Source organism: Coturnix japonica, chromosome 18, assembly GCF_001577835.2.
Source record: "Coturnix japonica isolate 7356 chromosome 18, Coturnix japonica 2.1, whole genome shotgun sequence".
NCBI lineage: Eukaryota > Metazoa > Chordata > Aves > Galliformes > Phasianidae > Coturnix > Coturnix japonica.
In genome coordinates, this window is record NC_029533.1 from 5394965 (window position 1) to 5420158 (window position 25194).

A 25194-nucleotide genomic window follows, 5' to 3' on the forward strand; every position below is an offset into this window, starting at 1 on the left:
AGCAAAGGGCTGCTTGGGGTTCAAAGTTCCTCCAAGAATTCTTGGGGAAGGAGATTGGTGACATCAATTTGTCTTCTCCTTTTGCCGAGGAGGTCTTGTTTGTTTAACAAGTTGTTTTCAGTTGGATCACAGGGGAAATGCAAAGCTCTATTTGAGTGTCTTTTTTGTTTTTTGGAATGGCAGAGGTTACAAAAACTTCCTTCCACTCTGCCATGTTAAATATTGCTCTTTGCAAAACATCACGTTGTGTAACAAACCCCCTGGGCCTCCTCGGGGGCTTGGGAACAGCGTGCCAGCAACATTCCTGTGGTGTTTGTGCTCCCTCCTGGAAAGGCAAAGCCCCAAACACATGGACAAGAACAACCAATATATTTGGCTTTGACCAAATATATCCCTTTTACTGTCTCGTGTGCCTTCGTGGGACACCCAGCCAGGGTGCTCTGGGTCGCCCTATGGGACTGTCCCCATCCCTTGGGAGATGTGGGAGGAGGGTTGATTTATTCTCACAGCTCATCAGTGGGGAGCGATGATTAGAGCCTCTGTTTGCAATTTGGAAGAATTCTAAGTTATCAAAGCGGCTGATAATTAGCAGTGAATAAAATGTACTCGCAGTAGTATTACATTAGTTACAGATAAACTGATACCAGGCTTCCTTATTATTCACTTAAGCTCTCTTGCTCCCGGTTCTTAGAGGGAAGTTTTGCTGTTGTGTTGCAATAGGAGAGCCCCTCCAGTCTGCTGCTGTTTGCTCCAACAGCAAGAAGACTTAATGAACAAATGCTGATTTCTTTTCTATCCAGGGACAAACCTTCCCTTCCCCATTCCTGCTGCCATAGCTACGAGCTGTGTGGACGTGGGAGGATGCAGTGTGGCAGGAGGCAGATGGGAGATGCTCAGTGTGGGCACTGGGACCCCCGGGTCCCCCTCCCCCTGCTGGCTGTCCTGACCCTGGGGTTCATTTGGGTGAGAGTAGTGCAGGCTGTGGGGCTGGGAGTGGTGAGCTGAGCCCCCTGGGAGAGCTGTGGGGTAAAGGTATGGTCCTGCTGGGGCTGAATATTTATGGGATTGATTGTTTTATTGGAGGCTGAAAATCTGGCTGTGCTCAGGTCCAGCTCTGCGAGTTGGTGCTGATAGGTCTCCAGTGAGCTCTTGTTGTGGTGCCTGGGAGAGGTGATCCTCACCCACTGCTGCATAGAGCTCAGCCGTGGGGCTTCGGTAGGATGAGAGATGCCTCATCTTGCACCAGGGGATACTCAGGTTTGATGTTAGGAAACATTTCTTCTCCAAAAGAGCAGTCAGGCAATAGCACAGCTGCCTATGGTGTAGTGTGGTCACCATGAGGATGTGGCATTGATGGATGTGGTCAGTGGGCACAGTGGGATAGATTGTGCTTGGATATCTTGGAGGTCTTTTCCAACCTTAACAGTCCTGTGATTCTGCAGGGATGGGGAGCAAAGGTTTAGCTGGGAGCTGTCTGTTAGGGTTAGGGTTTGGGCTGATTTTATAGACCCCAAGAGCTTTGTGTCCCCACCAGGACCATGCAAACTCATGCTGTGCATCCCATGCATTTATTTTCCAGGTGTCATCTTTTCTAGCATGGTTTATGCTCTCCTGGCAGTGCTCTCTGCGGGTGGCTCTGATTGCTGCCTCTGGTTGTGCCTGCTCTGCTCCAGGTTATGAAACCTCAGCCAGCTGACCTGTAAGGGAAATGCAAGAAATCCTGAGACACCTCCATGTCTTGCAGTGAGCTGAGCTGACCTGGCTCTCATTAACAAGCCTGAGAGGAATTGGCTTTGAAGTACTTTTCTGCTGCCCTGCCTGTTATTGTTGGTCTGTTATTAGCAGTCTCCAAATTAAAATGCAAAACAAGATGTACCTGAAACACTCCAAGTCCCATAAGCTTGCATATGAAAGCAAATTTGTCTTTCTCTTCCTTACACAGTACTGTGTGCCTTTGCAGGGCTTCGGGCTGCCTTGTTCTATCCCTCAAGCTCTGTTCTCTGTCCACATTACTGCCCACCCCTCCTGGTGCTTTTCCTTTCTGTTACCACTTTCTCTCTTTTAATAAGCACGAGCTCAGTGCCTCTGGGCAGCATCCAGACATTGCTTATTACCCTTCTCTTATTTGTTCCTCTGTGTTAGCTCCTGGACGAGTTAGAAACATTTATTTAGTTTTAAAATCGCATTGTAAAATCCATCCCATTTCTTTTCCCTCTTGAAATGCTTTCAGCTGTTGGCTAATGATGGCAGTCTGTGTCCATGGAGCTGCCAAGGTGTTGGCTGGGCAGCATCCAGCATGGCAATGGGTTGGCAGCACCCTCAGCTTCCGTACTGACTGATCCCCACCGAGCCGGATCATCGTGTTTTGTCATCCTGATTTCTTCATTAATTTGTTCTCCCTTATTGGTTGCATGGGGAAGGAGCAGATTGCTCCTTAAAGGCATCGCTCTGTTTTGCTGCTGTACAACTCGGTTCTGCTGGCAGCTGGTGCAGGAGGGTGGATTGGCTGCATGGGGGCATCTGGGATGCTGTGGTCCAAGGCCTGACCCTGCTGTGTGGTGAGAGGATTCCTTCAGCCACCACCCTGCTTTGTGTTGGTCTTTTCTGTGTGATCCCTTTGCTTTGCCAGGACATGAGGAAGAAGAAAAGCCCATCCCATGCAGCAGGGCCGAGGGGTTGTCTGCCCATCTGTGACATGGGTCCCTCTGGGGAGCTGGATTGGGATCGTGGTGGCTGCTGCTGGTCTGCTCCTTCATCACACTGTGGCTACTGCAGATGAGGGTTTCACACCCCAAATGGGATTTCCTTGTGGCAGGACGTGAGCTTTTGCTGACGCTGCCTGCTGTCCTGCATGCTCTTGGGCTCCTACTTGGCTTTTCATTGTGTACAGAGGTGGGAATTGACTGTTTTCTGCTGCCTGTAAGGATGCGTGTTTCCTTTTAACACAATAGGCCATGAAATCCTAACGACTTTTCTGCTGCAGCTCTGTATACAGGAATAAGGGCTGTGGGGACTCCTGTGCCCAGAATAGTTTCCTCCCAGCTCTGTGGATCTTCCTGTGCACGTCTCCCATTGCATTTCAGCTTTTGGAAAGTAATCAGCCCCCGTGGTTATTTCAGTTAGCGCTAATTAGTAGCACAAGCTAATTAATGTGGGTTGACTTCCCTCTTCTCTTTCTAATGCTTTTTTAACCCACTGACACGTTCCAATTAAGGGACTCACGCAGGGACCGGACTGAAATGACTCAGAGCCATCGCAGTTGGAAGAACCGTGTGCTTTCCTGAAGGTCACTCATATATTTTTCCAATTGATAGAGTTGTGTGTTTGTACTGCCAGCAGGGAGGTGACCTGACCTTACAATAAGCATCTGAAATACCTTCAAGTTTGCGTCCGCTTGCTTGGAAGCAGACCGCGTTGATAATCATTGGCTGTGCAGCAAATAGCTGTGGGATGCTGCTCTGCAGGACTGCAAGTGGTCTGACCTCACTGTGCTGGTGGAACCTCTTTAACTTGAGCTGCAGTTGTTTGGATGGTGATTTCTCTTTGGTAGCTGAATGTGGTAGCACACTGAAGGCAAGCCCATGAACTTCCATTCTTGTCCTCTCCCCATCATATGCTATAGTGTTGAAGCTGTGCCATGTCTCCTGCTCACCAGCCATCTAGGGGTTGCTGTAAATCACTTCTATTGTCATAGCGTATTGTGGTTTTCTAACCATTAAGGTTAGAAAAGCCCTCCAAGATCCCCCAAGCACAACCTATCCCAGTATACCCACTGGCTACATCCCTCAGTGCCACATCCCTACAGTTCTGAACACCTCTGATGATGGCAACCCTCTGCTCCCTGAGCTGCTCTGCCACTGCCCAGTGGCTCTTTTGGGTAAGAAATTGTTCCTGCTCAAGCTGAACAGCAGCCCCCCCTCCTCCTGCTCATGCTGCTTGCAGGTGCCGGGTTAGAGGAGGTGAGTTCACCCTGATTAAACTGCAAGAGAAGACCAGCAGCGAGTGTGTGATTAGCATTAATAGCCCAGGTCAGACAGTATTATGCAAATGCTGGGAGAAGAGACGACTGAGTTATTCATCTTTAACCTTTATTTTTGTTTAACACGACCTTACCCAGCGAGGCTCCCATTACTGCTGCGGGCTGCTCAGTGCACGTCCCTTCCTTCTGCTGCCACCAGCACAGAACTGAGCCTGTGCTCCTGCCTGGTGACATCCATCCCTGTGCGTGCCACTGCTGCTGGCTGGGGACCATGGGGCTCCAGGGGGGATGAGGAACTTGGGGCAGAGCTCAGTGCTACGTGTCCCAGAGCATAAGCAGGGCTGCTAGGATGCCTTTGGCTGATGCTCTGGCACTTCCCTTATTGCAGCAGGTTTCTGTGAGCCTTGCCCATGTTGGCAGGGCTCAGGGTCCCTCTTGCTGTGTGCTGGGCTCCCTGCAGACTTTGCACGTAGCTGGATGTGTTGGTTTTGGCCACCTCACGCTGTTTTTTTGGAGATTACAAATGCTATAGGGATATATTCCAGCTGAGTCTGGAGTCTCACAGGGCCCTCTGGGTCTGGAAATAACACTGGGTGGTTGTGAACGTGACATCTCACTTAAACACCGAGGAAACGGGTTCAGTTTGGAACATACTGTTTCCCTTGCAAACTCAATGCTTGGTGAAGAAATGGGACCCTGATGCCAACCCTTCATTGGGGTCAGCAGGACCAGGGCACCTCTGGACACGTATGAGCTCGTTGTCTCCCAGGCATTCCCAGCCATGCAGAGATCAGAGCAGTCCCTGGAGACAGGGTTGGGAAAAAGCCAATGGGAAGATGTGGGAAAAGCCTAAATTTGCCTCTTGCATTGCAGGGTTTCAGCGGACCCCCCTCCACCGTGTTTGCCTTGAGCTGCGACCCACGAGTGGCAAAGGAGAAGTGTGAGCAGGATCCTGCCTGCTGGCCTGACCATGAGAGCGAGCTGTCCATCCGGATAGGTAGAACTGGGCACCATCCAGGCAAGCATCCTGTCATATACCACCCGCAGAGCGTTTGGGGATGCCCCTCTTAAGCTGGCACCCAGGCTGTAATGTATGTGATTGACATTGGCTTGGTTTTGACACGTGCGTGTGAAGTTCACCTCCTCTTCCCTCTCTAGATCTGTCTCTATGCTTGGCTTTCATTCCAAGAATCATTATTTCTGTTTCTACTTCACTTCTCAAAACCACTTGCACGTCTGCCTGTGGCTATGAATTATTGATAATTAGATATCTAATTCACCAGGGAAATGAAATCATCAGCTCAGCCCGAGATGAGTTTTCTCTGAGCGTGGGCACAGTGAGCACTGCCCTGCCCTTGGTGCTCAGTGCCATACGGAGGTTCCTGCTCCTCTGACCCTCGGTGCCCTCCCTAATTACAGATGAGAGCCGACGGTCGTGCTGTCACTCCTCATTTTGGAAGCTAATAGGATTTCAGCTGCCAAAGCGAGGAGTGAAGTGTCTTCTTGGCAGCTCTCTCCCTTTGGAGAGCTTTTAAAGAAGGAGCTCCCAGTTCAGAGTGGTGGATGCTCGCCAGGTTTCTAATGTCCATGGTGTGTGTGTGGTGGGGGTGCCGTGCCCTATGTAAATCCTCTGTGCAGCACAGCTTGCTGTTGTGCTGCACTACAGCCTTTCTCTAGGCAAAGCAAACGTTAATTTAGGGGATTAATCTTATTGCCCTCCCTGCTTTATCTTGGTTGGAGATAGACAACTAAAACAGTGTTTCACCCTGTAATTGGGAGTGGGCTGAGATGAAGAAACGATCCTTTTTGCAACGAATAGAACTATCCTCATGCACCAGGCTCTGCTATTTAACAGCATTGCTTAATTGCATGTTTCAGAAGATGTTTCAAATCTACGGATTCCTTAGGATTTGGAATGCCAGCTTGCATTTCCCCAAAGGGGGGGAGGAAGGAAGGGAAGCCCTGTGCTGGGCACAGTGTGCTGGGGGGGCTCCCAGCACTGCCTGAGGGCTGCTCCAGCATCCCCTCTGTGGGGCTGCTGCGGGGGGCTGATGTTCAATGGGGTGGAAACTCCATGATAGGAACAGAATGAAAGCAGACAGTCCAGCAATTGTCAGAAACCTAAAGCACTACAGTTTGATGTTTTCATCTTTCGCAGTTGCAAACAAATAGTGCAAATGGTTTTGAGAATTGCAAGTTTCCATCAGGCTCCGTGCTTGTTCTGTCTCTGGGGGAACAGTGTTAAGAATCTACAATGTGTTAATCCTTTTGTTTGGTTCTTTGCTTTTTTGCCTGCTTGGTGTGCCCACGAGGTACACGGAGCCCTCCGAGGAGGCAGCTCTCCCCAAGAACTGCTTGGCTGAGCTCCTGGGAGCACTTTGGAAATATAATGGGTATTTTTTGAAGTCTAATGGGTACGAGCTGCAGCGTTTCAGCCTTAATCGCTGTTGAATCATTGACCCTTACTTTGTATTTACATGCTGGAAAATAGCTAAAGCTGTGAAAGCAACAACAACAAAATCCCTGAGCTCACGGCTGTGTTGTTCTGCTGTTGTCTTTGCTGGCTAAAAGGTGTGGAGGTACATGGGGCCCACCAGGGTTCTATGGACATGGGGCTGGGAGCCCCTTGGCCTCAGTTCATCCCCATCCAGTTACTGACTGCTCAGTGGGCCCCTAGGATGGGGGGCTGCAGGTGTTGCTGTGGCTCCAAATGAGATTTGATGGGAGCTGGTAGGGGGTTCCTCTTGCATGCATGGAGTGGGACGTGAGCATCTGCACGCCGATGTGAACTGGAGTATAGGCAGATCTATGTGAATTGCAGAGAAATATGTGTCTGGACTCAGTGTTTGGTGAGTGAGATAATCTCTGGGCTTCAGTTACTGCAAATCCAGCCTTGTCTTTGCTTTCTCTGGGTGGAGAATAGTGGTAAGCTGTTTCCCTCCCTCCCTGCGATCAGGTTGTGATAAGGATAAGGAGGGTTTTTTGGCTTTGCTCTGCACAAAGCCCTCCAGTGTGCTGCCCCCACCCCACAGCCATCCCAGCTCTGTGGGTCCTCATGGTTCCAAACCATGGCAATACTTCCAGCAGATCAGTGCAGGTTATGCTCCCTTCTGCAGGATGGGAGGTCCGGGTTTGACCCCTTCCATCGCAGCTACGTGCGTGGTGTTCTTGGGTAGTTCTCAGAAAGGATTTACATAGGGCATGGCACCCTGCAACCCGAGCTGTGACTCACACTCCTGCAAGCTGTGGCTATGGAGCAGCAAGGTGAGCTGATCCTTCCCCATGTCCTGCTGCAGAGCCATTCATCTAATGGTGGGTGGTGATGTTCCCAAGCAGCCTCCTTCATTCCTGCTTTGATGTTCCCATTGCTGTATCACAGCGAAGGTTCTGTGTCCAAGGATGTGTGCATCCAGCAGTGTGCTGCTTATGTGGAGTCATCCCTATGAAAGGGCACCAGGTTTGTTGTAGTGGCTCTGCTGGCTTTCAGAAAGGACAGTGATAGAACAAGGGGGAATGGTTTTGAACTGAGACAGGGAGGTTTGGGATGGATATTAGGAGGAAGTTTTTCACCCAGAGGGTGGTGACGCACTGGCACAGGTTGCCCAAGGAGGCTGTGGATGCCCCATCCCTGCAGACATTCAAGGCCAGGCTGGATGTGGCTCTGGGCAGCCTGGTCTGCTGGTTGGTGACCCTGCACACAGCAGGGGGTTGGAGCTGGATGGTCATTGTGGTCCTTTTCAACCCAGGCCATTCTATGCTTCTATGAAATGGCACCGTGGCATTCTTGTACAGTTCAGTGAGAGAATCCACAAGGGAAGAGCAGTTGGGGAAAAGTACTGGTGTGTGAAATAGCGTGCTTACGAAATGAAATTTCATTAGATGTGTTACTTATATGAGCCACGGGACTTGGGGACATTGTAGACAAATCTTGTTAGATGAAAATTGTATTTTTTTTTTTTTCCCTTCTTCAATTCAAGCTGCTGCAGCAAACCAGCTGCATTGCCAGTGCCAGCCCCAGAGCTGCCCGAGACTCATCAGAGCCTCTCTAATTCCCTGCTTCTTTTCTGAGGGTCATACTGTCCCCTTTCTGCTTTATTTTTTTCCCTTCAAAGGCAATTACTGTGTATCAGAGTTGCTGCTGTGGACTGTGCAGAGAGGAAGCAGACGTCGTTCATGCAGCGCAGCTTTCATCAGCATGCGGGCAGTTAAAATCCTCTAATGATGTAATAAACCTCTGATGAAAGGAAGGAAAGGAGCTGCGGAGATGAAAGAGGGCCCCAAACCCCTTAGAGAGTGATTAAAAAGAGAGGGCAGAGGGTGGAGCGTGGGCTTTGTACATGAGGCACAGCATATGTATTGCTCGCTTCTGTCACCTGGTTGTGTCCCTGCAGCTAGAAAAAACCCCTTCTGGCTCCATTTCTCATGGGATTGGGGCTGGTGTGTGCTGTGCTCACTGGGATGACTGGAGTTACTGGGCTTCTTCCTGCCTCGGTGTTCCCCAGGGGGTCTGTGTTGGAGCTGGTCCTGTTAAATATCTTAATATCTTCACTGATGATCTGGGTGCGGGGACCCTCAGCACCAAGCTGGGAGGGAATGTTGGTCTGTCTGAAGGTAGGAAAGCCCTATGGATGGATTGGGATAGGCTGGATCAATGGGCTGAGGCCAGTGGTGTGAGCTTTGATGTGACCAAATGCCAGGTCCTGCACTTTTTAGGTTGGATATTAGGAACAATTTCTTCTCCAAAAGGGCAGTCGGGCACTGGCACAGCTGCCCAGGGATGTGGGGATGTCACCATCCCTAGAGGCGTTTCAAACCATAGGGATGTAGCACTGAGAGATGTGGTTATGGGCCTGGTGGGATGGGTTGGGGTTGGACTTGAGGAACTTGGAGGTCTTTTCCAACCTCAGCGATTCTGTGATTCAGTGTCTTTAGGGCCTCTCTCTATAGCCAGTGCAGAAGACTGTGTTCTCTTATTTGGGATATAGAGAAGTATTTCAAAAATCTGAGGCTTGTAAGCACTGTGTGGCTTATGGGAACAACAGGAGTTTGGTGGATACAAGAATAAAATGGGTCTCAGCCCTACAGACCCTCTGCTTTTTGGTCAAGCTGCCAAGGGAGGAAAACTTCATGGCAGTGACCTGTGCCCATTGCAGGGCTGTACCCCCTGCTCACTCCATGGGCAGAGCTGTGAGCAGTGATGCTGCACAGTGACTCTGCAGCCACACGACCCGTGGTGATTCATGGCAGCAATATCCAGCCGGAGCCCCATGTGTGCGTCAGGAAGGTTCATTAAGCCATTACAATGTATGCAACACGCAGATTCCCCTGCAGAACGGGATGCTCACTGCTTTTTGTTGGTCCCACTGCATTTGTAATAGTGTTGACACGCTCGCACCATGCTTGGCCTGGAGAACTGTTGCACTCCAAAGGCATCAATTCATTTTGAATTTTAATAACCAACGTGATGATGAACGCCTCTGGCTATGGCTGTATTGATTTAAGAGCATTCTAATGCCCCTTTCTTGAGCATTTCAAATGGTTATTGACCGTCGCTGTCAAGCTGGGTGTTGGCGGTGGGTTTTATGGCCATGAATAAGTGTGAATTTATATACACAGAGCTTCAAAAAATAAACATAAAAAATCAGAGCATGTAATCCCTCAGCAACTGATAAAAAGCTGCCTTCAGATGGAGCCTCGTGCCCTTGTACTGGTCAGAAACTGAACTTCTGAGTCTAGACGTGGCTGGGTGGTTTGTTCTCCTTCACCCTTGGCACAGTGTGAGCATCTCCTTTGTGTGTCAGTGCACCTTGGCAGGTGAAAAGTGTTTGGGAATATTTCTGTGGGCTCAGTTCTACCTCCAGGTCTGCATTCAATAGCTCCAGGTGTGAATCAGTTGAGTCTCCAACCACACTCAGCTCAATCCTCGACTCAACTTCAGCCTGTGACCTCTGAGGGCAGCTGTGGTAGGGCAGAGTTCTTGTGTCTGCTGCTCCCCATAGCCCTGTGCTTGCCATACTGCTTCCAGGAGAACAGCCTGCTGCCCAGCCTTTGGAGGGGACATCTGTGTGTGCCAATGCGCTCCTGGCACTGCTCCCTACTGGCTCTGCCTTCCGTAGCTTCTTGGTAACGTATCCTTCGTTCCTTCAGTGTTCTCCCAAATGGAACGTGGCCAGAAGGGCTCAGCTTTGCTTCTGGCTTCTTCATTTTCGTCTGTTCGGCTCTTGGAGCTGCGTCATTTCCATCGCTTCCATTCCCCTTTTGGAAATGCAAGCTGGTTTCCAACAGCCCTCAGAGATGGTGACATTTTGTTCTCCTTGAATGTTCCAGGGATGTGGTGCAGGTGGAGGGGGGTGGCACAGAATTACCTTTGAACTGTAGAATGGTTTGGGTTGGGAAAAGACCTTAGAGCTCATTCTGTTCCAATCCCTGCTTGGGGGGGGGTTCCAGTCATATCAACCTTGCTATTCTTTATGGTTTGTGCCCTGCAGGAATCCTAGGGATGGTGCAGAGATGCCTTGTGCATCCTGTGCTGTGTGCGTGGCAGGGAGGGGACAGATGCCACCTGGGAGTGGAGAGGTTGTTGTCTTTGAAGTGGCTTTTCCTGTGAGCCTCTTACCTGTTGTGTCAACACAGGCACAGATTTAACAGCTTGGGATGTAGCTTTCTGCTCTTGTGTTTGCTGTGTGTGACCGTCCCTTTACCCCAAAGCAAAGCCGGCAAGCCAAGTGGGTTGGGTGGGCTCCCAGGTGCTGCAGCCTGCACACCCACCTGCAGAGCCCTTTGCTCTGCTCCACGCTTGCTTTGTGTAAGCACAATCTATTCATCCGTGGGGCTTATTGAGGTCTGATGAGTGACGTGCTGTCAGGACACGCTCTGAAATCAGTGCTATCAGCAGGCGTGGAGGCTGCCGAGATGCTTTCTGTGGTGCTTACAGTCCTTAATCAGAGAAGTCATTTCCCAAATTGAGTCTCGTTAACTCTGTGCAATATTAGCAAGGAACTTTAATTTCCTGGCTACACCCAGCAATCTGTTACCTCTTTTCACTCAGTTTTTAGCTCTGTCCCTGTATCAAATAGGTTATGCAGCCTTGGTTCCACCCTCAGCCTGTTGGTTGGGGTGGTTCTTAGTGCTACACAATGGTGTAGGATCATACAGGGTGGGAGAGCCATGAGAGGTGGGTTCCTCTGCTATCCTTGGTCCTACTGGAGCATCCCTTGGGTTGGGGACATCTCCAGGGCTGCATTGAGCTTTGGAAGCTGTGCAGAAGGCTGGGATCCATCCTCAGCCTGTTACAGGCTGCAAGGGGGTAGCACAGGGGAACCATTCCACTGCAGCTGCCTTCAAGAAACCCTTAAATCTCAAGGTTTATTAAATTGAACTGAACTGGCAATCAGTGTTATTGCTTCTGGAATGGATGTTGCTGTGTTGGGTTGTTTTTTTTTGTTGGTTTTTTTCTTTTGGCTTCATTCAATAAACACAATAATTCATTTATTTTCTTGCTATGGCCCTTCAGTTGAGTGGGGACAGGAACAATTGTGATTCACCCTAAGGATGCTTTGGGGGAGTGAAATGATCATTGGGACCTTTTGCAGTCACCAGGTATGACAGCAGTGATAGCAGCTGGGGATGCATACAGGGCATGGAGCATGAAGTGCATAAAGGAAAGGGAATGAGTTGCATCAGGAAATGGGTTGTTCTCCACTCCGAAACTAAACAAACATTAAAGATAACCGTGCATGAAAGCAGTCAGGGGGTGATGTGGCTTCCAGTAAGTGAAGTGTGTGCTGTGGGGCTGGGAAGTGATGGGGTGGGGACTTTGACTATGGAGGGCTCTGCTTACACAGCCCTGTGCTGCTTTGGGATTCCTGATTATTGCTGGGGCTCTTCTGCTTTGCTTTATGCCAACTCTAAGCAAGTGCAAACCTCCCAAGTGCTGCATTGATCCTCTGGGTGCAGGGAAGGCTGGGAGGCTCAGGCTGTTTTCCTTCTGACAGCAGCTGATTGCTTTTTCCTATTGGTGGAAGCCCTCCTGTGATCTGTGGCACTGATTCTTTCCCATTTGATTTCAATTCCAGCATGTTTCCATGTCAGTCCATGATGTCCTGGGGCAGTGGTTGCTGCCCAGGTCTATTCCACACAGCCTGCTCTGTGGTATATGGCACAGGATGATGAACATGCCTCTGACCTAAAATCCATGCTTTCTTTCCACCCCCCCCAGGAAGCTTTCCCAGCTCTGAGTGTCAATGGCACCAACAAATGCTGCACTCACAGCATTATTGCTCCTGGAACTGGTGGGACCAGGGCTCTGCTGCAATCAGGGCTTGAGGGGGCTGGTGGGCAGCCTCAAAGGGAGCTCTTAAAAAAGCAGGGGGTGATGGTGGAGCTGTGCAAGCAATGGGATCTGAGGTAGATGCTGGAGTTTTGTACTGCTGACATAACAACTGGTGTGTGCAAAACACAAGCACACAGCTTTGCCTTCAGCTTGTAGCCCTGGGAAAAAAAAATAAATAGCTTGCAGTGCCTGCAAAGGAACTTAATTTTTAACCTGTCTGTATCTATTTTCATGCACTTGCTACTTAAATATTAATTGCTACGTAAGGTATGCAAGGATTGTGTGAGTATATTAGATGGAGGTTTAACAACTGAAGTGTCCTCTGTGTACTTTTGAAGGATTCGAGTGCTTGCAAAGTATTTTTGGAGAAGTGTTCAATGATGGCTGTGCTGTGACAGCTCTGGATTTTGCATTGCGTGCCGGAGGCTGAGCGTGTGACTGTCCTTAGTGCTACAGGGGGGACTTATCAGTGGCTTCATTTCATTTTGATTTTATGGTGTCTGCAGAGTGAGCTCCTGGTGGTGCTGTGCCAAGGGAACCCTGCCAGCGGAGCTTCCCCTCTGCAGCCTCGCTGGCACCCAGTGACCCACCCCAAAGCCATTTGGATGGTGCTGGGGACCCTGGTGACCTCTCCCTTTGGAGGCTACACCCTGACTTCATCATGTGAAACAGCTGCAGTGTATGAGCAGAGGGCAAACAGGGCTTTTTCTCTTATATTTTTGTATATATATATATTACGTATTTATATAGATAAATATGTATCTGTATTTTACATTTTTCAGTTGGCCATTGGGGCAGGAGCAACCCCAGAGCATGGAGCTGAAGCCAATCTGTGCAGTGCTGCTGGGGAGGTGTAGGATGTGTCCCCTTGGGGTCCCTGCCTGCTCCCCCCTCTGCTGGATCATCTCAGCATTTGTCCCACAGAATGAGATAGAAAAAGAGATCTAGATGTTCTTATTTACAGCTGAAAAAACACATTATGACAATCACTATTTTTCCTTTTTTTTTAAGGCTAGGTGGTTTCTCATCACATTTTTCTCCCAAGCTCAACTCAAGCCTCTATTTTTGGAGCCCTATTTCCCTGTGAGTCCTGGTGCTGCAGCACGCTCGCTGCCATCTGTCTGCACGCATGCAGCATGCTCCTCACCCCTGGTTCTGCTGCTCCCACCCCACACGTGCTGCATCCCACAGGGTGCCTGCAGGGCTGCACTGGGTCTGTGGCAGCAGATGGTGCAAGCCGCCTTCAAGTCGTGCAATTGCACTGAATCTACAATTCCTCAGATTGAAATGCTGCTTATTTATTTATTTCGCTGCTCCTCCGGGTGGCTCCTCTTTGTTAGTGAGGGGATCTGCCTGTGTGCTGCAGTGTGGCTGTTCCCTGCAATTGGAATGCAGGCGCTGACAGCATCCATGAGCCATGCCTGGATTGTAAAAGAATCATTACGATACTTGATACTTTTTGGGCTCTTTCAGTTCTTTCTAGCATGCAAACGGGGCTGTCCATGTGCCCCCATTCTCATTTGCTTTGTGTGTCAATGCCCAGTGCTGCCCCTGCTCTGCTTCAGGGAATGCAATGTGTAGAATTTGCAGAATGAATTTGTTTTCAAGCTACATTTCATTTTCTAGTAGCTTTGGTTGGATGCTTCACCACGCTCTCACAAACAGACTTGTAATGTTTGGATAGCAATGGATGTTTGTGCAGGAGTTTGGTGAGTGCTGTGCTTGGAGCAGGGCAGCTGGTGCCTGTGGATGGGTGCTGGCACTGCTGGTCATCCTCTATGCAACTTGCAATGTCAATGGGCTGCGCTGGGCACAGCCCTGCGGTGCAGTTTCTTGTTTGGACCTCTGGTCCTTCATGCATTTATTCATCGATTCCTATTTTCCAACAAATTGAATTAATTTGCAAAGAGAGCTTCTGTAGCTGAAGCCGCAATGTCCTTCTGGGATAAAAACAAGACGAAAAGACTTTGAATGAAGGCATGTGAAGCTGAAATTAGGGGAATAATGGAGAAGAATAGAGCAGCTCCTCTGGGCTGGTTTTAGGCTGGCGTCTTGGGAGTGCTGCAAGGAAGTCTGCACAAAGAGCAGATGGATGGAGCCCTGCTGAGGGGCTCTGTGGCACAGTGGTGGCCATGGGGATGTGATGTTGAACATCCGGGGCACTGTGCTGGCCCCATGGATGGCACCACTCCTGCTGGTCCCATCCTGCATCCCAGTGAGAGCTCAGTTTCCTTATAAGCAACCAAAGAGATTTATTTGTTGTTCCTTGACTTCAGGAATCAGATGCATCCCATCTCACTAAGATCAAGCACTGTTCCCTGCTAGGGATTGTAGATCTGAATGCAGCACAGTGCTGTGAAATTAAGCAATTAAGTTATCTCAGATGCGTAAACTTTCAGCACAAAATGATTCAGCAGTGCACTTTATCTACTGGGAACTCTTTGAAGAGCTCTTGGAAGTTAGCAGGAATTAGTTTGCTTAAAAGGACCTGGTGCATGTAATTACATTTAACTTTGTGCTGCTGCTCTTGCCCAAGAAGGCAATGCAAGGTCCTTGTTTTGGGAAGGTCTATTCTGTGTCTCTGTGCCTTGCACTGTGGAAGTCAGGCTGCTCCAACACCAAGTGCTCACTCACTGACCCATTCCCAGCCAGGTCCCTGCTCTGGGGACCGCCCTGGGCCACCACCATCACTGCTGGAGGCTTTAATGCAAGCAGAAGCATGAGGGTTGTGGGTGTGAATATGTGCAGCTCTGTAAAAGGAAGGTGCTGCTTTGTTGCACTCTATGGTGATTTCCAGAGGCTTGGCAAAGTTGGGCAAGCTGGGCTGTTTCTTCTCCTTTTTATTGCTTTTCTCAAGTGCCTCTTTGAATTAACAGCTGTGTTACACACTCATTTTCCCATCCTCGAGTGCACAGCAGCAGTTCCCTGGGACACCTGGAGCCTTTCCCAGCGTGGACGTTGCTGGTAGCTCAGAGCATCACCTGCAGCAGGAGGGAGATCATAGAAAATATGGGAAAATATATGTCCCTCCTTGTTGGGATTGCCCAGGGTGCAGTGAGGAATATGTGGGGCTGGGAGGGCAGCCCTGGCTCTAGGAGTCCCCCAGCTCTTCTTTCCCTTTTTGGCCATTAAGACTGATTGCAGGCTGTGTTGTATTCATGCAGTGGTTGTGGTGGGAGCTGAGTTCCCTTTGCTTCAGCATCTGATGTGTTCTGGAGCAGGGGATGGCTGCTGCCTCCTCCTGACTCCAAACTTCAGACAGATCCCAGCAATAACCGCGTGTCTGAGAGCCAGTGGCAGTCAGTCATGCTGAATTAAACAACCTTTTATGAGAGCTCCTGTGCACGCTTGGATAAATGAAGGCGCCTAATAGACAGTGAGTCATGACACTCTCTATTTATCTTCTTTGCTGAAAGCCCCAGCAGATGCAGGGACCTCTTTTATCTGCCAGAATTGTTGGAAATGAATTTGTCCCATGGCTGGGGGGGGGTGGTGGTGGGGAAGCAGAATGCTGAGCTTGTGCCAGCGGGCTGGGACCGTGGCCACGCAGCGTGTAAATGGTGTCACAGGTGTCCCCTGCTGCTCATCTCTGCTGGGCTGCGGGTTCGATCCCTGAGCTCCTCACTGCTGCTTTTGCTAGTGCTGAACAAGCAATGCTTTTTAAAAGCACCATTATTTGGACACAGTTGGGCAACTCCACGGAGCTCCCCATTCAGTGGCTTTGTTGCATGTGCAGCCTTTCTATCAGCTGTGCCTCTCTTGCATTTGGGGACTCATTCCTTGAAACAGGGAAGGGAAAAGCCTGTCTTTCATTTCCATTCCCTCTGATCTCGCTACAGGCTCTGAGCAGAGCAGAACCAGCTTGGGGCTTTGCAGTGCCTCTCCCATCACAGGTGCTGTGCTTAATTACTTACAGTAATTAAAAATCTCTTATGGAGGTTTTAAAGAGCAGCACATGATGGGGAGCAGGTGCTCGCCAGCACCCATCTGCTGCTCTGCTCCTTGGAATTCCTGCAGGATGTAATGGGGGAATGGCTGCGGTCAAAGGGTCCTCTGACCCTTTCCATTGAGTGTCTGTGCCTGTCAGAATGATGGCTGCACAGCCGGAGGCTGTCAGCACCTGAGCGGAGCCTTTAAACAACAGCAAGAAAAAGAGATGAAGAAAGATTGATGGTGTTGTCCTGGAAAGGCTGAGCGTGCTGCTGCGTGGGTGCTGCTGTGAGCGTTTATCTGGCTCGGTTTCCCGGGGGCTGTGGCTGTTAATTTTGAAGCACTTTCTCTTCTGGGGTTTCCTCGTGGTTAGACAATAAAGGAAGATGGATGGGAGGCAGGGAGCAAAGGAAGGGCTGTGCTGGGTGCTGCCAGGCTGCAGTGTGAGGCTCTGACCTGCTGTGGGATCTGCATGTCCCATAGAGCTCCTGCTGCTGTCTTTTGCATTGCACGAGATGAATTTAGGGTTGGTTTTGCAGCGTGCTTTCATCCCAGATCCCTTCTCCATCTCAGTTTGATGCACTGAGATATGACAGAGTCATAGAACCATTATATTTGAAGAAGACCAATAAGTTCCCCAAGTCCAGCCCCAGTCCACCCCTGCCATGCCCACTGACCTCATCTCTCAGTGCCACATCCCTGTGGTTCTGGTTCACCTTTTGGGATGGTGACACCCCCACCTCCCTGGGCAGCTGTGCTGGTGCATCACTGCTCTTTCTGAGAACAAATGTTTCCTCATATCCAACCTGAACCTCCCTTGGGGGCAATGTGAGGCCATCACCTCTCATCTTTTTTCTATTAACCAGAGCAACTTCAGGGAGTTGTGGAAAGAGAGCAGCTCTCCCCTGAGCTTCTTATTCTCCTGAATGAACCATCCCCATCCCATAAAGCTTGTGCTCCAAACCCTTCATTTCCAGGCTCTCAGCTCAGCCTGTCTCTGCTAATTGCTAATGAGCTGCTGACACCTGATGGGCAGCTCTGGGAACACTGTAGCTCTGCACTTAGATGAATTCTTCTCCTCTCTCCCCCTGGGCTGTGCTGCCCGAGCAGAGTGGGCACTGAACCAGCTCCTGGCAGGAGCGGTGGTGATGGAGCCCATATGGCGCAGGATTGAACAGGAGCATTTGTTATGAGTGCTTAAGGTTAATGGAGCATCTCAAGCTTATGGAGGATGGAAAGGGCAGTGCTTGGGTGTATATTACAAGCTGCATGCCCTCAGCTTGTGTTCTGTAAGGGGCTTGGGGAATCTTAGGCATTTCCCATATAATTTGGTTCTCCATTAGGGTTGAGAATTGGACATGCTGTTACTTTCTCTGTATCAGGAGGGGATGGCAGCTCCTTGTGTCATCATTTTCCTTAACAGATTGTTCTCTCTTCTCCACCCTGCCCCCAGACGAGGCTCCGTGCACACTGGCTTATCTCTCATGTTTTAAATAGAGCCACTGTAGCATTTAGTACACGTTTCCATCTTGTGCAAAAGACTGGGTGCCAATGCAGCGTGGTGTCGGGCAGAATGGGTGCATGTCTGCCTTGAAGGCTTCTGAAATGAGGTATTATTCCCTGTGCATGCTGATGCAGGACAGCTTTTTTGAACACCTTGTGCGTGGCATTTAGTCACAGTTTGCTAAGTGTTGTTCTTCGTGCTCTCCCTCTCCTTCCCTTCTCCCACAGGTTGGGAATGGGAGCTGACAAATGTCTATCAGTGGTTACACTGGGGCTGCTGATTTATCTCATGCAAGTTTGGCTGAAGGCAGAACCTCCTCGTTGCCCCGTGATGGATGTGCTGTGCTGTGATTTCCTCCTGTCTGCAGTGCTCTGGACACTGGCAATAATCCCTTCCCAGCGGGGCAAGATGGTCTTGTTGCAAGGATTTGATGGGGAAATCGATGGGGGAAAAGAATGAGCAGCATTTGGGTGCTATGAATGATCTTCATTCCAGCACCTTTAGGCAGGGAGGCACCGAGGGATGAAGGTACATGAATCCCAGCCCTGCATTATATGGGCACCTGGACAGGACGCTGGGCAGAGTGTTGGACAAAGGCATGGCCAAAGCCATTCCTGAATGGGGAAGGCTCTGAAGCAGTCATAAAGGGCTCTGTTGCCTCCATAGGATTCAATAGTAATTTGAGAGCTAAGGTCATGTAGCAAAGAGATTTGAGTGCAGATAGCAAATAGTGCATTCATCTGTTTGTGTGTACTTGCAAGTGCAACAGAGCTGAGCTCCAGCTAATGCAAGCTGTTTTCATTAAGAAATAATAAAAAAATAAAGAGCTGTTTCACGTGCTGATAAGCAATCCGTTGGCTTTTATGTTGTGCAGCAGTTTAAGCCATACTCAAAGCCATTTATCTTTTTCAAGGGCTGGCTGCAGAGGATATGAAAAATGCAGCAGGCTGCACATATGTAATTAAACTTTTGGCAGAGTCTTTGCCCTGCAGCTTTATGAAGAAATTCAATAATGATAAATAGAGGAGAATATAGAGAGGAGTTGTTTTTTTTGTGAACGGGATTCAAAGTAATGCATGTGGCACAGATAATTATTTGCCATATAATTGTCTTGGCAGCATCCTTGCGAGCAGCCCAACTGATCGCAGCAGCTATTCTCTGAATGCCGCCCCCTGCTCCACTCTTAGCACTGCTCCAATTTGCTTTTGAGGCTCTTCCAGCCCTGTTTAGCTTTTGCTGTTGTTTTGTTCCCTGCCCTGTGCCTCGATTGGAGCTCTGGGTGCTGTTATGTGTTGCCATGCTGTGTCCCTGCCCTGAGCTCTGCCCATCAGCTGCTGCTGTTGCCCTTTTATTCCCCACCACGCTTAGAAGCAACACAAGTTTTCCCCCCCTGTGTAGCCCTGCTGTTACATGTGAGTAGGGAGTGATGCTCGACTTGTTTCCCTGGTGGGGATGCTGCTGCCTTTCCTTCTGTTAATGCACAGGTAATTTGCATGAGTGTCATTTTGCTCTTCAAATCACGCATCTAAATTGCCCTCTGTGCTTCTGCAGAAGCTCTATCTGCCCTGTTTATTCCCATAAACTGCCCTCATGTGCTGCTGTGCTCTGTGGGACTGCAGCCTCATTACAGGCACAGTTCTATTGCACTTTGGGCCGCTTACCCCTGCAATCCCAGAGGTAATAGTGCATGAAAAAGAGCCAGAAGGGAGATGGGAAAAGTGTATTTACAAGCAGAGGAGGTGCCAAAGCAGAGCTGCTTTGTTCAGACCCCAGAAGTTATATTTTAGAAATGCTGATGACATTTGTTTTATCACTTCTGCTAAGTGCCAAGCGAAAGCAGCTGGAAGGCTTTGATTCTGGTCTCCTTCTGCACAAGCTTTGTTACAGTGATGCTCGGTGCTTATTCCTCTCAGGGGCTTGGATTTAGGTGCCTGTGTTTGTGTAGAGCTGGTGGTGGTCATTGTGCAGCTGGGAGCAGAGCTCTGGGAGCCCAGCACCCCCAGAGACATTAACAGATGGCAGCATCAAATCTTGCTGGGTGTTTTTCCTTCTCTCTACATTTTCCTTCTGGGAGGGAAGGTGTCCACCTCCTGTCCCCCCCCCAGCTGACCCAGCTCTGTCTTTCTGTCCCCTCAGATAAGGCTGAGAATGGGGAGCCCTACCAGCGGAGGAGAGGCGTGGGGACCCCCCTGCCTGACAGCCCCCCAACATTCCCCACAACCAGGGATGCTGCTTTGACAGCCAGCAGCAGCAGCTGGAGGCGGATCCTGCTGCTGATCCTCGCTATAACCATCCACAACATCCCAGGTAAGGCCCAGCTGTCTGTCCAGCCATCCATCTATCTGTCTATCCCTCTGTTTGTCCATCCCTGTTCCCTTCCCAGGGCTGATACTGAGCTGGACACAACCCAGGAGGATTTTCTGGGGCTGTCTTCTCCCTTCCTCCTTTTCACTGCTGCTTGCAGATGGCACCTGCCAAGTGTGATCTGTCGTGTTGCATGGGGCTGAACCGATGGAAGGTTTTGGCAGCAAAACCCTCATACAGGGAGGGGAAATTGCAGGCTCACTGGTATGTCTTTAACATCTGCAGCCTCACTTTGTTGCCAGCCTGTCGTGGGCAAAAATTGTCAGTCTGAGAGGAGATTGAGAAAGGTGGCACTGTAAAGACAATGGGATTCTGGTCTCTTGTTGTTCCTCATTTGGTTTGTGTACAACAAGAGGTGCGTTTTAATGCAGTTCTTCTCTGCAGGAACAAGTACAGTTATGGCTTTCTTATTCAAGGGATGGAGTGTGCCAATAGATAGGAAACCACAGGGCCAAGTCTTGGACTGCATTGTTCCAGGAGCCAGGCTTTGAGGCTATCAGAAATGGTGCAAGATGAGAGAAGCTGCTAAAACCTGAAGACACTCAGCTGCTTTGCAGATCTCAGTGATGGTGAAAGTAATATAAGGCAGTTTTTTTCTGGACTTTATCTCCCATCTTTCCTCTTCTGCTCCTTCCCATTTGTTCCCTCCCCTTTCTTTCCCCTTCCCCAGCTCCCTTTCTATCTCTCAGGCTGTTGCCTGAATGAAGGTGAGGGAGATAAGAAATGGCTTTTCTGCATAACTGTGTATATAAACATGGGGAGGATGCTGAGTTCCCTTTGGAGAGCCATGGTGTGAGCACAGGGCTTGTGCCATGCCTTTACTGTGAGTGCAAGGGCCACCTCATGCTATAGCTGCAGGCACTGGTCCCAGGGCTGCTCCTATTTGTAGCCCGCGGGGTGCACAATCTCTTTACAAATTCCCAGCCCTGCTGTGCACTTGCAGGAGATGAGCAGGGGGCTTTGAATTAGCCGCATGTGCACACAGAAAGGAGGAAGCTTTTGCTCAGAGTGAGCGGTAATTGGATTGCATCCTGCAAATGAAGTGCCAGGGAGCCTGGAGTGAGGAGCTGGGGCTGTGTGAGCAGCTCATTGCCTCGGGCTGTGTTGGTGGGGGATTCCTTTCACTGTCACAGCAAAAAGCGAGTTTTGTAGAGGAATGAACAAAGCATCACCCACAGGGAATGAGTTAATGACTGCACACCCCAGGTTGCTGCAGAGATGCAGATCCAATATTTCATTGCTTCAGCAAGAGCACAAAGCCACCTTTGGGCAGCTGCAGGAGCTCAGACATTCTCTTGCATCTTAAAGGTCACAATATTAAAGCTTAGTATTTGGGGAGCTGTTCCAGTGAGGGCCCTGGACCTAGTCTATTGCTTGCTGCTGTGTCCAGCCCATGGGCTGGGGCTCAGTGCACTGAGGTCAGGCTCATGGTCTCTGGGCAGTCTGCAGGATGCTGTTGGGTTTGGTTTTCCCCAGAGCTCTTCTGCTTTGCCATCCCGGTGCTGTCCCCAGTGTCACCGGTTCCTGATGGCACTCCCAGATGTGCTGAGCTCTCCGCCTGCAGCACAAGGTTTGAAAACACTGTAATGCTCTACCTCAATTATCATCCCTGCCAGCGGAAAGGCTGACACTGTAATTAGTGCAGACTCCCGCAGTGAAGTGACACCGTGCTTAATACTGTGCTGGAGGAGGAGCAGGGAGGATGTGGGGCTGGGCTGCTCTGTGCAAGCTGAAAAGGTGGGATGACCCAGAAGCTGAGATGCTGATGGTTGGCAGCATTGCTCCCAGGGCTTGTCATCCTTCCCTGTTCATTGTGAAATACATCCTTGGGATGAGGGATGGACTGAGTACTGCAGGAAGGAGGATGCAGTTGGGAAGGGGCCACTTGCTGGAGCTCTGTTCTGGCTTCCTATGGGCTAAGAGCTTAAAGGCCAGAAGGGAGAAGAGAGACACTGTGGCTTTGCAGGTGTGAGATCTGCACCTTGGCTTTGGGCAGCATCTGCTCTCCCTCACCTCTGGCCCAGCAGCACTTTGTCAGAGGGGAGCCAGAAGAGGGACTGGGGATGCAGAACTGAGCCCTCTACTCTGGCTGCCAGCAGAGTGCTGGGCTTGTTTACTCTGAGCCCCACTCAGGGATGAGCACATTTCAGCCTTGGCAGTGTGTCTATCTTTCCTTCCAGGCTAAATGCTCGCAGCCAGTTGCTGTGTGTGCTGAGATAATTGAATGTAGGGACCGTCCTCCCATATTTGCTGCGTTCTGCAGGCAAGAAAAGCTTTGCTAATTCCTTCCAAAGCTGGGGCTGGCAATGTAAAGAATAAATTGATAATGACAGGAGATGCCAAACCGCAGAATATCCCCACTGATTAATATTCATATATGCCGGCTTTAGTAGAACATTAATTATGTATTTAATCAAGCCCTGTTTATTCGGCTTCATCTTTGTACCTTGGGTGGTTGTTACGCCGAAGACTTGAAATTAATTAAAATGTTACTGGTGTATCACAAATAACAATTAGTGAGGTGTGAGCTTAGACCCCTTCCTCTGTGCACACATCTCTGAGGGAGGAGGGAATGCTGTGGGATAGAGCCATGAGTGATGGGCTCCATGATTTGCTCTGTGCTGCCCCATTGCAGACACACCATTCAATGGCAGGTATTTAGGACTGCAGGTTTTTGGGATGGCTGTTCCAGCTGGCTCTGCTGGCTGCGCTCTCTTCTCTTCCTGCAGCCCCTGTTGCGTGCAGGCACTTAGAACAGTGTGCATTGATGCTCTCACCTTGCTCTGGTCCTGGGCTGCCATGTGGGTCCCTGCAGCCCACACCAGGGGATGCTTCCAGCCAGGGTGATGTTGCCAAGGAAACCCAGCCTGAATTTTCCTTATGTTTCTATGATGCTGTGGGGCTGGAGTGGCTGCAGTCACTGCACTAGGGGCATGCAGAGGAGCCCACTTAGTCCCAGCCCCGTCCCTTCTGCAGTAGGATACCCCATGTTTCTGTGTGTGGCCCTATTGCTCTGTCTTTACTCCCTAGTAAGATTTCTGCACTGTATCTGCCTCAGGTGTCCGAGTGAGGTGGGGGTGTGAGGGAGAAAGCGAGTGGGAGGTGGTGGTGATGTTGGCATCCCTGCTGTGTCCCAAACCAAAGGGCTCCACATGGAGCCTTAATTCCCATTCCAAGAAGCCGACCAACGTGTGCTGCATTGCTCTTGTTTTTCCCTGAGAAGGAACAAAGCAAGCACAGAAGTGTGAGGATCAGTAAAATGTGTGGGCTAAATATGGAACAAAGTCATCCTTGGCTGTGAAGCACCGAGGAGAGGAGGGAGGAGTGTTGCAGTGACACAGTGAAGCACCGCTACGGGCAAGAGAGGAAAGATCTGAAACGGAAACACTTTCAGCTGGTGACATCTATAAGGATGAAGGATACTGCTTGCTTTCTTGTTTCCCACAGCTTTAACCAATTCTCAGTGTCCCTTATTGTCTCCTCTATGGCCATCGGGGATGAGGAGCAGGCAGTACACTGCTGAGGGGCACTTTGCCGTGGCACCTGCACTGAGGGATGGTTGTGTCTGAGGTCAGGGTCATACCCATGGCATGGACCTGGTGGATGGGGACTGGTTGGGAGCAGAGGGAGCTATGCATCCTTAAAGTGTTCTGCATGGCTGTGACTTGGTTGCAATCAGTTGCTTGCTCTGGGAAAGGTTGAGCTAACCCTTTCATTAAACCTCCCACTAATTGCAGCCTCATCAGCACATATTTTGACATTTGCACGGATGAAGTGCCTTGATGGATTGAAGCGACTCACGCAGAGCTCGTTGGGCTTCTGCAAAGGGGAAAAGCATGGGGAGGCGTGGGGATTCCCTGCTGTGCCCTGTGTGGGGCCATGCCAGCAGCATGGGGCTCAGGAGGCAGTGATGGCAGGGGATTGTCCCACTCCCATGCAGTGCTGTGTGTCACACGGATGGTGATGCTTTGGCTGCAGCTTTGAGGGCAGTTCTGGGTTCTCATTGTGTGTAAGGGATTTGCTCACCCACAGATGCATTTCTATGGCAGAGTCTCAGGATGTGGGCAGTGAATTTTTTAACACCAGGTGCCTCATTTGGGTGCACAAAGCTGTGTGCAGCTCAGCTCTGCTGTGTTCCATGGTTGGAAGTGAGGATTTGTGCCCAGTTGTGCTTTGGTGATAGAAGCAAAAAGGGGAATAGAATGGCACGCTGGTGGTTTGGCTCCTGGGGGAAATCAAGAAGAATGTGAGGGAGTTGCCTGGTTTACTCAAGTCCACCCTATTGAATGACAAAGATCCCAAAGCAAGGCTTCCTGGTTCCCAGGCTTTATTTCCTTATATCTGTTGGCACTATAAACCTGCAGCTGCCATTGTGCACAGCACCAGTTTGGCTCAGGGTTCTGCTGCTGCAAACCAACCTCTCTGATTGCTTATACTTGGATGGGCAGCTGTGCTCCACAACACCCCATCCTTCTGTGATATCACCTGGCATCCCCCTAGAGAGAAGGCACTGGGATCAGAGTGCATTACAACCTAGCATCCCCTCTGATGAAGTTTGACCCCATTGTGTTGCACACAGCAATAGGGCTATTTCCTTTGTGTTAGCTCTGTGCTGAGCACCTGAGAGGGATGGCTGTTTGTTTTTCCAGGCTTCAGCCTGCCTCCAGCCTGCTGTTTGCCATTGACATGTGCACAGCATTGCTCGGACCTGTCCTCAGATGTCTGGATAACTGGAAGCAGAAAGTCATCTTGCTAAAGTTCCCTCAACCTCTTGCTTGCTGTCCTTAATGGCAGATATCTGGAGATGTGAAATTCACAGGAATCCATTGGTAATCTCTGCACTCTCTCACTCAGTAATGGCAAAAAGATGTTGTCTGGTGGGAACTGGAATTCAACCTTTGGGGAAAAACTGATGAGTTTGAATAGTGGAGACAGGGACATACTTAAACTCTTAGAAATACAAACCTCATTAGAGCCAGATTAATTTTCCACGAGGAACTTACAACTCTTCAAAGAGGGAGATGAATAATTGATGGCGTGTTGGCATCCCCAGCCCCTTCCAGGAGGAAGAGGATTCATTTGCTG

General features: G+C 49.9%; 1 protein-coding gene across 3 annotated transcripts in view; it reads left to right on the plus strand.

Annotated features, from left to right (window-relative positions):
* Window positions 1–25194, plus strand: part of SLC39A11 (solute carrier family 39 member 11) — a 55939-nt gene that overhangs the window by 14976 nt on the left and 15769 nt on the right. For 2 of the 3 annotated variants that reach the window (XM_015879864.2, XM_015879862.2), the window contains 2 exons: window positions 4853–4997; window positions 19882–20052. In XM_015879864.2, the coding sequence (XP_015735350.1) occupies window positions 4853–4997; window positions 19882–20052 (316 nt within the window). The remainder of the gene's footprint in view (window positions 1–4852; window positions 4998–19881; window positions 20053–25194) is intronic. The other variant, XM_015879863.2, reaches the window with a different exon arrangement.